At 36.0% G+C, this 14,139-nt stretch overlaps 1 protein-coding gene across 5 annotated transcripts in view; it reads right to left on the bottom strand.

Moving 5' to 3' along the window:
- The window catches only part of LOC115977541 (DExH-box ATP-dependent RNA helicase DExH7, chloroplastic-like), a 38,855-nt gene extending 28,070 nt beyond the window's left edge, over window positions 1-10,785 (bottom strand). For all 5 annotated transcript variants that reach the window (XM_031099439.1, XM_031099440.1, XM_031099441.1 and 2 more), the window contains exons 1-5: window positions 10,372-10,785; window positions 9,572-9,677; window positions 9,239-9,429; window positions 2,059-2,106; window positions 78-228 (exon numbers count right to left, since the gene is read on the bottom strand). In XM_031099439.1, the coding sequence (XP_030955299.1) occupies window positions 78-228; window positions 2,059-2,106; window positions 9,239-9,429; window positions 9,572-9,677; window positions 10,372-10,686 (811 nt within the window). In that variant the 5' untranslated portion in view covers window positions 10,687-10,785. The remainder of the gene's footprint in view (window positions 1-77; window positions 229-2,058; window positions 2,107-9,238; window positions 9,430-9,571; window positions 9,678-10,371) is intronic.
- Window positions 10,786-14,139: the final 3,354 nt, after the last annotated feature.

Raw genomic sequence — 14,139 nt, 5'->3', positions numbered from 1 at the left:
AACAGCCGATTAAAAAATGTGCCCAAAAAAAAAATAATGCTTAATATAAATCAGAAAAAAAAATTATAATTTTTAACCTAGAGCAGACAATTCTTGTTTAAGTTTGCGGATGATATTGCCTGCCTGCTCCTGGCTTTTCTTATCCCTTTTTTCCTTGGCTTTTGTTGCTTCCAACCGTGCAGCATGGTACTCTTTTGCTATAACATCATAAGACCTAGGCCCAGAGACCTATTGCAATTAAAATAAAAGTTGAAAAGAGATAGTCAGTATCTTAAGGAAGAGGGTATATATATATATATGATAGAAAGATAGTAATACCATTTTACATCAGAAACCATAGAAACCTTGGTAAAGACAATCACAGAACATCAAGAAACTACACTTTCTCTATAAAGAGCTAGTCTACATTGCTTTTGCAGTCTCACAAATACGCGAAAGGAAAGGCCCATTGACACTAGTGTAAAACTTCATTGGTTTTTATACTGTTCCATTAGTTTTTTTTTTATAAGATCTATACGTTAGTAAACCCAAAAATGGATTCATTCCCTCCCTTTATGCATCATGCTCAAATATCAACTCAGTTAGGAACCGAGAATTGTCCCATCCATATACTATTGAAATTTAAACTTAAAAAAAAAAAAAAAAAAAAAAAAAAAAAGAGCTTGTGGAATGTGGATCTGATAGAAAATGAATGGATCGATGTGAGGTTTAGCATGCATGTTGGGTATGTAGAGAACTCCACATTTGTTTTTGCTTAGTGTCATATATATACATATATATTTATAAGTAATAAAGATTCATTGATATTAAAAAGAGAGAGACACCCAAGTACACAGGGAGTATACAGTGGTGAACAAATCACAAACGAACATTACAAAAATCAAGTAAATCCAAAATAGATGAAAAAGGATGGTTTCTCCACACAGAGAACCAGTCCAATAAAGTTCTAAAAAATAGAAACTTGAGGTCAGGCATGGAACGCTCACTGTCTTCAAAACACCTACTATTTCTCTCCTTCCAAATACACCACATCAAACAATGAGGAACAACCATCCATATATCTCCATTACGATGGCGACCAAATTGACCTTGCCAGCAAGCAAATAGCCCAACAACAGACATTGGCATAACCCAATAAACTCCAAATAAACCAAACACCATATCCCACAACTCCAAAGCAACCGGGCAATGAAGGAATAGATGGTTAACAGTTTCACAATTACACTTGCAAATGTAACACCAATCCAAAATGCAAACAATTTGTTAGACATTTCCCCAAGGCAGCAGTCCATACAAAGAAAGCCACTCTAGAGGGAATCTTCTGCTTCCAAATGCTTTTCCAAGGGAAAAACTGCTCACTATGGCCAACTAGAAGATGGTAGTATGCACTAACCGTGAACCCCTTACTCTTACAAGGCAACCAACATCTCTTATCCTTCTCGATCCCCCTTACAGGAGTGCTATAAATGGTATTGATGAAGCTCCTGAAAGCTTCCAATTCCCTATTATGCACATCTCTACAAAAATGTATCTCCCAATGGAGGACTCCACTGGTGTACCTCATAAGATCCGCCGTTCACAACCAGTCCCAAGTCCAAAAAAGAAGAAGAGGGTTGTGATAAATTGATGGCCAGCTTAAAATTTAGCCATTTTATTATGAATGGATCCACTACAAATACATGTTAAGATATCCCCTACTAGTGACATGCTGCATCCAACCCCAGATGCAATGAAAGTGAGCAAGGGTTAGCTTGGGCATTCCCTGTAAACAAAACGCTACATCGGCACTTGGATGTAATGAAAACTAGGTAAAAATTCTCACTGTTAGTCCAAGAGAATAGGATTTTTATAGGCACTTGGAATACAAGGTTTTTAACTGGGAAACTAATGAAAATAGTGGAAATCTAGAGAAATTGAACTTACAAAATATAATTTATGGTATACAAGAAAAAATAAAGATCATAATGGGGTAGGGATAACATAGATAGAAGTCTTCAAAAAGAAGTTGCTTAGATTAGGAAAATAGTATAGATAATGGTGGCAAACAATTGAAAGTACCTCTTGAAGAGAATCAACTGCATCATCTTCCCAAGTTGCGGATTCATCCTGCAAATAATATAGAACAATTATTAATTCCTTTACTGCATTAACTATTTCCCATAACAGTATTCTTTTAAATACATATAAAGATACATCCACACACTAGACAAAAATGTTCAAAAGATTTTGAAATGCACACTGCAAGGCAAACCTGATATGGGTCATCAAAATGAAAGAAAATGGAAATGCACTTGATAAACAACAAAACGCATTCCATGAGATGGTAGTTGAAAAACCATAATGAATTAAGAAGGCAATGGCCATCTTAAGTACAAAAGCTTGCTAAATAGATAGCACCAACAGCAAAATAATTTTGAGCTTCAAACTTCTAAAGCAGTAGCTGAAGTCAAAATCAGAATTTATTTTACTTATAAAAATAAAAAGTCAAAATTAGAACTCCTTTTTCAGTAGATTTTTTCATTAGATGATTCCTTCTTTAAAATAAAAGAGAAACCAACAGAAATAATTGGGAAGGAGGGGGGGGGGGGTGGAATACAAGAGAGAGAAGATAAGCAAAACTACATTCATCAATGCTCAATGAATTAGGGAATTAACAGTGAATCTCTTTCAAATATAGACTGTAATCCAGGTTTTTTTATTTTTTTTGTGTGTGTAAATGCCAGACTATCTCCTAAATTATCACTTTTTGGTAAGCAACATAACAATTAAAAATTTGTCAAGGGAATAACCTAAAAACTTCACTTACCCAAAAAAAATCCCAAATTTCTCAATTAACATAAGCCTCCATTGATGTCAAATATTATTCAATGTCTTGTCATCAAGGGATCTACCCAAGGGAGAAATTATGCTGCCATATCAACAGATTAAACATAAAAAGAGAGATGAAGTATATAGAGATTAATTGAATTTTCTACCCAAGGAAGAAATTATGCTGCCATATCAACAGATTAAACATAAAAAGAGAGATAAAGTATATAGAGCTTAATGGAATTCAGCAACTTTGGGATGTTCCATGGTGTTACATAGGGGATTTCAATATCATTCGCTTCCCAAGTGAACGGTTGGAGAGATCGCGCCTTACTCCGGCTATGGAGAATTTTTCTGAGTTCATTGAGAAGCTTCATTTGATAGATTTGCCGTTAGAAGGAGGGAGTTATACTTGGTCTAGTGGTTCGGATCAACCTTCGATGTCCAAGATAGACAGGGCTTTGGTTTCTCATGATTAGGAGAACCATTATCCGGATGTGATCCAACGGGTTTTACCTCGTCCTATTTCAGACTACTTCCCCATATTAGCGGAGGCCGGGAGGATCTTGAGGGGGAAGAGTCCTTTTAGGTTTGAGAACATGTAGTTAAAGACAGATGGGTTCACAAAGAGGGTTCATTCTTGGTGGAATCAATACTCCTTCACAGGTACTCCCAGTTTTGTGCTTGCCAAGAAGCTGAAGGCTCTGAAAGGAGACATTATTCAGTGGAACCGTAGTGTGTTTAAAAATGTAGGTCGTCAAAAGAAAGAAATGGGAAGCCTTGAAATTATTGGATGCTAAGGAAGGAGAGTATGGCCTTTTTGAAGTGGAGATAGGTGAGAGGGCTACGATGAGATCTCAAATACAGAACCTTCTTTCTTTGGAAGAAGTTTCCTGGAGATAGAAATCGAGGATGCTTTGCATTAAGGAAGGAGACAACAATACCAAATTCTTCCATAAGGTGGCTAATTCCCGGAGAAGGTATAATCATATTAGTATGCTAGAGGTGGATGGGGTTCTTTATGAGGACGAATCAGAGATGGCGGACCAAGTAGAACAATTTTATAAAAACTTGTACAAGGGGACAGAGGAGTGGAGGCCTTTTGTGGAAGGTTTGGAGTTTGATCAGATTGAGGGACTGGAGAGGGACTGGCTTGAACAGAGGTTTGAAAAAGAGGAGATTCTTCGAGTTGTCAAACAGTTGGAAGGAGATAAAGCTCCAAGTCCTGATGGTTTTCTATGGCCTTCTATCACCATTGTTACGGAGTTGTGGAAAGGGATGTTTTAGCTATGTTTGAAGAGTTTTATCAACATAGTAAGTTTGAAAAATCTCTTAATACAACTTTTATAGCCCTAATCCCCAAGAAGAATGGTGCCTCCAATATTCGAGATTTCAAACCTATTAGCTTGGTGGGGAGTGTATGCAAGATCTTAGCTAAAGCTCTGGCAAACCGCTTGAAAGAGGTTTTAGATCAACTGATATCTGAGACTCAGAACAGTTTTGTGGGTGGTAGACAGATATTTGATTCAATTCTTATTGCTAATGAGTGTATTGATAGTAGGATGAAGAGTAAGATTCTGGGGGTTATTTGTAAGCTGGACATTGAGAAAGCCTATGATCATGTGAATTGGGAGGCTCTTCTAAATTTGTTGAAGAGAATGGGATTTGGGAGAGGTGGTGTAGGTGGATTCGTACATGTATATCTACAGTCCAGTTCTCTGTCTTGGTTAATGGGTCTCCAGCTGATTTTTTTGGGAGTTCGAGGGGATTAAGACAAGGGGACCTGCTATCTCCTATGTTGTTTCTGATTATGATGGAGGTTTTCAGTAAGATGATGAAAAGAGTTGAAGGTGCTAGTTTACTTCGAGGTTTCAGGGCTGATGGTAGACAGGGTGGAGGGGTATGTATCTCACATCTTTTGTTTGCGGATGATACGATTCTATTTTGTGATGCAGATGAGGAGCAGATTCTACATGTTCGGATGCTCCTTTGTTTCTAGGTTGTGACAGGATTAAAGGTTAATGCCTTGAAGAGTGAGATGGTTCCCATTAGAGAGGTTCCTAATATCCATGTCTTGGCAGAGATTTTGGGTTGTCGAATTGGGTCTTTGCCTATGACCTATCTTGGTATGCCACTGGGGACGTCTCACAAATCCCCTACTATTTGGAATCCTATCTTGAAGAAAATTGAGCGTAAGTTGGCTAAGTGGAAAAAGATGTATTTGTCAAAAGGTGGAAGATTGACATTGCTTAAAAGCACATTATCTAGTCTTCCAACTTACTTTTTATCTTGTTTTACTATCCCTACGCACGTGGCCAATAAAATTGAGAGGTTGCAAAGGGATTTCTTATGAGGAGATTCCAAGACACATTTGGTGGGATGGGATAAGGTGTGTGCTCCTCTAGAAAATGGTGGGTTAGGAGTAAGGAAATTAACTACTTTTAATAAAGACTTACTAGGGAAATGGCTATGGCAGTTTGGGGTTGAGAAGACAAGGCTTTGGAGAAGGGTTGTAACTCTAAAGTTTAGGGAAGAATGGGGGGGATGAACCTCCAAGATAGATAGAGAAGTACATGGATGTGGTTTGTGGAGAAGCATCCGAATGGGTTGGGAGGTTTTTAGTAAAAATATTCGGTTTGAGGTAGGGGTGGGGGATAGAGTGAAGCTTTGGACAGATCAATGGTGTGGGGATTCTACTTCAATTGACCTTTCTGGTTGTGTATGGGATTGCCTCCAATAAAAAGGCATCAGTGGCCTCTTCTCTTGAACGGTTGGGGATAGGAGAATGGAGAAGCTGGGATGTCCGTTTCATTCGGAGACCAAATGATTGGGAAATGGGTGTTGTGGATGAATTTCTCCGTACTTTGGGTTCTAATTTACCTCCAACTGAGAATGGAGACCGTACGCAATAGAAGTTGACGAAGAATGGGGATTTTGATATCCGATCGTTTTATAATAAGTTAAGAGATCCATTGCCCATTATCTTTCCTTGGAAAGGTGTTTGGAAAGTTAAGGCCCCTCGGCGTGTTTCTTTTTTTGTGTGGATTGCTGTATGGGATAAGATACTTATAAGTGACAATTTGAGGGGTAGAGGGATGGACTTCGTTGACTGGTGCATTATGTGCCGTTGTAATGGGGAGATAATGGATCATTTGCTACTGCATTGTGGTAAGGCTTATTGGTTGTAGAGTTTGGTGTTTAGATCATTTCGGATTGCATGGGTCTTGCCAAGATCAGTTGCGGATACTCTCTTTGGTTGGTGGAATTAGCTTGGAAAGCATTCATCTAGCATTTGGAATTTAGCTCCGTTGTGCTTAATATAGTGTCTTTGTAGGGAACGAAATTGGAGGACGTTTGAGGACATGGAAAGTTCCGATGATCAGCTATTGGCTTCTTTCAGTGGCTCCCTTTTTGACTAGTCTAGGGCTTGGGGACTCACCTCTAGTGATTCTCTACCTATGTTCCTTAACTCACTCCCTTGTAATTAGTATCTTTTCTTTTTGTTTTTTTATCTTCTTTCTTTGTTTTTTTTAAACTCTGCCTTATGAATTTCTGCATGAGGTAGTGTTCTTGAATATACATCTTTATTACTTATCAAAAAAAAAAAAAAAAAATCGCTAGAACATCTTCTTTCTTTTTTTTTTATAAGTAAAAAAGATGTATATTCAAAAAGCTGCCTTTATGCAAACAGGGCACAAAGCAAATCAAAGATTACAAAAAAGAGAAAAGCAAAGAACAAAGAAGGAAATTAATTACAAAGGAGAGAACTAAGGAACAAAGAGAGAGAATCACTAGATGTGAGTCCCCAAGCCCTAGACCAGTCAAAAAGAAAACCACTAAAAGAAGCAAGCAAATGGTCATGTTCAAGTCCTCAAAAGTCCACCGATTACACTCCCTCCAAATACACCACATCAAATGCAATGGAACTAAATTCCAAACGTTAGACGAGTGCTTCCCCAACAATGACCAGAACGAAGCATATTCAACAACCAACAACTGCACTACCAACAGACAAGACAACGGACAACCTGAGAAACAACACCATAAATATACAAGCAGCTGTCACTCAATATTATACAAGCCACAAAAAACTTGACCGAAGTACTATTTCTTCATGGCATTATTTTCATTATGCAGCCTTATGCCTTCCTCAGCCAGCCCTACTATTGACCAGTCAGATTGGAGGAAAAACAAAAAGAATGCACCAGCATCAGTCAGTAGTAAGGAAGAGAATATGCAATTTGCAACTCAACACAATAACCCATTGACTCAGGTAACCAGTCCCCTATCATTTACAAATCAGCAACTCAACACAATAACCCTATATCACATCACCAGTCCCTTAGCTCCTTTCATTTTAGATTTCAACCGCATGTTACAGTGGTCAGCAAATTTCCCATTCCTTTCCTATACACTAAAAAATTTAAGCCATATATAACCACAATCTTCAGTGAAACAACTTTTCTGGATGCAAAAGACTTTTTTTTTTTTGATAAGTAATAATGATATATATTCAAGAGCACTACCTTATGCAAAAAAAAACATAGGGTAGAGGGAAAATTACAAAGGGAAAAGAAAGAGAAGAAGGAAAAAAAGAAAAGAAAAGAAAAGATACCAATTATACAGGAGCGAGCTAAGGAACATAGGGAGAGAATGACTAGAGGTGAGTCCCCAAGCCCTAGACCAATCAAACGGAAAGCCACTAAAAGAAGCCAATAGCTGGTCATCCGAGCTATCCATGTCCTCAAAAGTCCTCCTGTTTCGCTCCCTCCAAAGGCACCACCTTAAGCACAATGGAGCTAAATTCTAGATACTAGACAAATGCTTTCCAGGCCAATTCCACCACCCAAGAAGAGTATCCGCAACTGATCTTGGCAAGACCCAAGAGATCCCAAAAGATCTGAACACCAAACTCCACAACTTATAAGACTTTTTCAATCATTCCCAAAAGATCCCAAAAGACTTTTTCAATCATTTTCTACTCCTTTCTTTATGAATGTGGCAGATGCCTACAGCAAAGTTAGCATTTCTCAGCTCTTTATGAACATAAGAGTGTTTGTGGTGCTTAGTCATCCATTCTACCTCCAATCTAAGGCAAAACTCCACTTGTAATTTTATAAAAAATAGCAGCCCATGTGACATCCTGAGTTTTAAGATTTTCCTTTAAAGACCAGAAATATGGAGAAATGTCTTCCAATACTGTTGTTGGCCAAAGCCACATCCTCAAGATTTCTCACCATTTTCAAAGTACTGCAGGCAGAAAATACCCCATAAGCATCAACTTCCAAATTCTTTGTGACTGTTTTGCCCATTCTAGAACACTACCCTTCCACAGTCCAAACCTCAAGTGAAGAAAGGTTTGTTGAAAGTGATAAATACTTTTGACCTCCTCTGAAAGTGACGTAGGAGAATTTAAGCCCAAAGATAAAAGGGGAACAAAAACAAAAATCTTTTGACCATTGTCTTTCATTTTTCTATGTATATTGAATGTATTATTACGTCTTGAATAATTCAAAAGGTCATGTGACTAGTGCATGACTATTAATGAAGTTGGATGATTACAATTTAACAGTTGTGTAAGATGAAAGGCTAGGATTCAAGGGTTTCTAAATATAAATGGGCTCTTTTGAATCATTGAAGGCTGCATTTTCTTATCTAATCTACAAAATTTCATATTTGAATATTTCTTGAGTTCTTTGAGCCTAGAAATCAATGTTTTAGAAACAATATAATAAGTTAGTACACTAAGCTTGAAGCTACTAACCATTAAAAAAAAACTAGTCTGTTCCAGAAAATCTATAAACTACAGAAATATCATTGAAAAGAAACACAAACAAATGAAACAGCAACATAAAATAAATAAAAATAAAAGAAGCATGTGACTCAACTAAACCTGAAATTGATTATGTAAGGCCCCAAAAGACTAGTTAAATATTGTACTTGAGATTACATTATATATAGGCAAAACTAAAAGAGTAGTCAAAGAAATGGGCACTGAACATTTTAGTAGTTTTAAAAAGAAACAATTTGAAGGTTGGCCTATAAAACCTATACCCAAATCAAGCTTAAAGAGATCCTCAAACCATGCAACCACGTGTAGAAATAGAAAAGCAACCAGTTGATAGAAATAGCTCAAACTTTCAACTATTGTCCGCCTCCTCAGTTCATTATAAAATAGATTAAAAATGTATTAATGGTATGAAATTTCTGATATATAAAATTTCAGTTGTTCCTTAAGGATCTAGTGAAACGTAATACTACCAAGCATTTTTAACCTATATGTATTCAGCAATAAATCAAACTGAAAAGGAGAGAGTTTGAGCATCTGAGAAGAATTAAAAGGCATATATTTCAATATTTCAATCCTAAAACTAGGGTTTGAAAAAGGGGAAGCAGTGAGTAAAAATGCCAAGGCAGCCTCTCTCTGTACCTCTTGCTGTTGTTCCATGTATTGCCTGATCCAGTCTGCCTGAGAAGGTTGGCGTAAATCTAGAGTATCATCATCCCGCCGCCCCTTGATCTTAACAGAAAATTCTGGAGCTTCCTCCTCAATCTTAGTCAATGGGTCCACCGAAGGTGCCCAATCTTCCCGTGAATTCAATATGACACCAACTGAACCTCCTGAACATGTCATTAAAAGGCAGTAACATGATTATCCAAAAACCCAATGCAATTTCACTCAATTACTCTAAACTAAAAAAATATACCCAGCTTCACTTGTAAAACAAAATCAATAATACAATCATAGCAAATTGAACTCTACCTTCATTCATACGCAGATAATTCTCGCTAGCAAACTTCAATGGGAGCTCATTACCCGGCAAATTCAAGCATAACCAATCAAGACCAGCCTCAAATGTAGCACCCTCCTATTCAAAGTAACATACAAGAGCAATCTTAGGAAGGCATAAGATACTTGAAAGAGCAATAGTATTGCAGCAATACTTTCAACATTTAGTGCCATATCACATTAAAATCTCATTCAAAATCAAAAAACAAAACAGCCATTAAGTCATAAATATCATCCACTCCATCAACAACCAAGCCTTTAGTCCCAAAATTTTGGGATTGGCTATGGGTGATCATTAGTGCATCTCATTGTATTCTATTAAATCAAACTCTTTGTTACTTCCTTAATTGAAATTCATAATAAAGTGACTAAATTTTCACAGACTAAGGTGGAGTGTCAGTATTAATGAAAAAAAAAGCCCCTATAGCAATGCCATCAAATTTTCTTTTCCTTTCAATTTTCTCGGAAAATCAAGTGTCTTTGCTTTGATTTTCTTAGCAATCATACACTCCCATTCTTCAGAACGCAAACAATTACACACGAACTTCAAATCCTTTTCCTTTGTAGCATCAAATTTTCTTTTCCTTTCAAATTTTTCGGAAAATCAAAGTGTCTTTTCTTTGATTTTCCTAGCAACCAAACACTCCCATTCTTCAGAACGCAAACGATTACACTCGAACTTCAAATCCTTTCCTTTGTAGTATTGCTTTATTTTATTTCGATTATTTGATTTTCTCGGAAACCAAACAGAGTGAGAGAGAAATGAAAGCAACCTTAAGAGCGGAGAGAGCAAGTTCAATCTGATCATTGGTGAAGCCTTCACAAGAAAGCTTCTCGTAAACGGTCTTCAGCTTCTTTGCCTTCTGAGCCTTCGACAGTGTATCGTCGACCGGAGCCGAGTCGGACCGGGCCGAGTTGTTGTTGTTAAGCAAAAGCCGGCGGAGGCGGTTCTCATTCTCGGCCGAAATTTGGAGTCTCGGACCGGACGATGACGAAGACGATGAATTTTGTGATTTCGAATTCGGCTTGGAATTATTACTGTTCTGCTTCTGCTTCTGTTGCTGATGCTGTTTCTTTTTCGGAGCCATTTTTGCTTTGGATTTGCAGAGGATTTCGGAGTTTTTAATCAAAAGCGTAAGAATTTCAAGAGAAACTCCAAGTCCTGAGGCGTGAAGGAACGACACCGTCTTTGTATTTTTTTTTTTTTTTTTGATAGCGTATTTATTTTTTATTTTAGTCCATATCTTATACACTATATTTCAATTTGATCCCTAACTTTTCAATTGTGTCAATTTGGTCCTTAATATTTTAGTATCATGTCAATTTAGTCCCTACCATTATCTTTTAGATGAAAATTTATGATGTGTTTAATGGTCGAAACAAAAAATTAGCTTACGTTGATGAGACAGTAAACTTAAATTTTATTTTGACCGTTTGTCATGTCAGCAATTTTCATCTAAGATATAACATCAATAACTAAATTGACACAACATTGAAAGGTTAGAGATCAAATTGACACAATTGAAAGTTTAGGGATTAAATTAAAATATGGTGTAAAGATTAGGGACCAAATATGTAATTTATCTAGAAGAATCTATATATATCTTAGATTTTCTAATCAAGTCCAAATATTTTGTATTTAAATTTAATTGGAGAATTAAACTACAACACTTAACTTTATTTAAGGGAATATTTAAATATCACTTATTTTATTGAAACTGAATTTTTTTTGCTGAAAGTACTGTATATAAAGGTAAAAGTTAGTTGAAATGATACAATGAAGTCCATAAATAGTACTAAAAAGTGCAGTGGGGCCCATAAAAAGTAACAAAAATAAGTTGAATAGTAAAATAATTTTAATTTTTCATTTTAATCCGAATGCAGCTAAGTTTTAACTTTGAAATTAAATTCTATAAAGACGTGGTGTAAAATTCAAGTTTTACCATTTCAATCTTAACATATCACATCATCTTATTGCTTATTAAAGAATAGGCAAAATCACGCTCAATTAATTTTAATATCCATTTGAAAATCCAACTTAATTGTGAATTTATTGAAATGTTATTATATGTGGTAAGATTTATTAAGTTTTAAGTAAAGATCAATGTAACAATCTCTTATGAATAATGTAAAACATAAATTTTACACTCAATCCTTACTGAATTCGGACTTATAAATTAACGTAAGATCTCTTTTTATTAACTCAAGTAATAAAATAGCAACAAACTATTGGGAAAGGTTTTTCATGTTTATTTTTGTGTAAGAAAGGGGTTAGACACTTTACAATATCAATTTTGTAATTATAATTATAATTATAATTATATATATATATATATATATAGACACACACGTGAACTTCATTACAAGTATTTTGCACATATGATGAGACTTTTATTCTTTAATTTTTTTAAAAAAAAAATTGTGTTTTTATTTTGGGACAAGACTTAAGTACATGGTATTCCTTACATTCCCCTTTTAAAGTTTTGTCATATGGATTTTTTCTCATAAGAAGAAAGTGTATTTTTTAATTAAGTAATCACATGACTAAATCTTAAAATGGGAACATAAAAGACAAAGTATAAGATATTGTACCTAAATTTTGTTATTTATTTTATATATATAATTTTTATTTTGAGAATCTAATTTATAAGTGGATAAAGTAATTTGAAAATCAACAGAAAAGTGACCCTATTTTTTAAGCAATATTTTAGTAAGAGTTAGAGTTGTATTTTTTATAGATTGTCCTTTAATTTTGTCTAAACTTTAACATAGGAGTGTATCTGCATTTTTGAACAAAAAAAAAAATGAATATCCCAAAAAGGAAAAACCCCTTAAATAGTACTAATAGAGAGAGAGAGAGAGAGAGAGAGAGAGAGAGAGAGAGCTGCTACTGTATTTTAAGAATCTCTTTAACTTTTCTTATAAAAAAAAGAATCTCTTTAACTTTAAAAAATACATAAATCAAATAATAAGAAATAAGTATGCTAGAGTGCGATGAGATCAAAAGCCCAGCAACATCATTTATTTAATATTTTAAGGAATGTAGAGCTATTTTGATCATTTGGGTATCATGGGACTATGGGAGCATTTGCGTGATTTGAGAAAAGTCAAAGGTTTGTTGGAAAGTAGGGGAAAAGGTGTGATTTGAGCAAGCTGAGTGGTAGTGTGGTAATATGGGAAAGCTTGAAGTGGGTTGGACCGATGGGCTTAGGCTTGATCTTGGTTAGGCTTTAAGGGCAAATGGGGCACGTATGGATTTTAGTTTATTGTGTTCAAATGAGGTGGGTGGGCTTGGGTTTATTTGTTACAGGTTGGGCTTGTAATCGAGTTATTTTTTTATTAAAAGATAGTTACATTGGATGACCCGACCAAGTATTATCCAATTGAAATCTCACTAGCCGAAAGGATTTCAAGAAAACAGAAAATCATATACAAAATTTTAACAGCGAATAAGGAAAAATCTTACAAAGTTATAAATCCATGCAAAAGGATCACTCTTATATGATTTTGCACTTCCAAGAGTCTTTGACTGGGAACCAATATTAATATATTATACCCATTGCAGCAATCTATTATGGAATTACAAGCATCATTCACATGTTTTGGTATGTGGTAGTCTCTCATGTAAGTTGCTAAGGAAATTCTCCTAGATAATTTGGTTACTTGGATTGAAGAGAGAACCGTGTTTTCTTATATGTGAAAGCTCAAAGATACAAGAGGTAATTATTTCTCTATATTGAAGATATGAGATACAACCAGAATATATATACTACAATGCATATACAAGGAATATACATATATTAAGGAATGTATTAGCACAGGAAAGGCAGTGACAGATTAGTGGAGTTTGTCTTCACGTGGGTCACGCTCCTTTGATTGATTTCCTCTGTTTTAGCTTTCCATAACAGAGGTGCTTGTTGACTTAGTTTCTGCAGTAGCTGTTGGGATTATAATAGGAAATGAGCTAGCTGTCTTGCCCACAAGATCAGCACTGTCATGAATGGAAATACTTTCCTTAACATCCCCCCGCAAGCTGATGGGACAAGGCGTAACCAGAAGCTTGGACCGTAACAATGAGAAGCGTGGAGTAGATAGACCCTTTGTAAAAATATCAGCAACTTGATCACCAGGCGAAATAAAACGAAGCACCATATCTTTATTAACAACTTTTTCACGAATGAAGTGGTAATCAACCTCGATATGTTTGGTTCTAGCATGAAAAACTGGGTTTGAAGCAAGAGCCAACGCACCAACATTGTCGCACCACAAAGTGGGAGGTGAGACCAAAGGGACATGGAGATCCTTGAGGAGCATTCGTATCCAATATAAGTCAGCAGTGGTAATAGCCATGGCCCGATATTCAGCTTCTGTACTTGAACGAGCCACAACGGGTTGCTTCTTGGCACTCCAGGAAACAAGACAAGGGCCAAGAAAGATGCCAAATCCAGTGGTTGATCGTCGGTCATCAGGATTGCCAGCCCAATCAGAGTCACAAAAGGCATGAAGCTTAAGTGAGCTTTTGGGGAAAGACAAGCCATGAT

Source organism: Quercus lobata, chromosome 2 (assembly GCF_001633185.2).
Source record: "Quercus lobata isolate SW786 chromosome 2, ValleyOak3.0 Primary Assembly, whole genome shotgun sequence".
In the NCBI taxonomy this organism is placed as follows: domain Eukaryota; kingdom Viridiplantae; phylum Streptophyta; class Magnoliopsida; order Fagales; family Fagaceae; genus Quercus; species Quercus lobata.
Note: the sequence above shows the minus strand (reverse complement) of the source record. Positions and strands in the feature narration are given on the sequence as shown.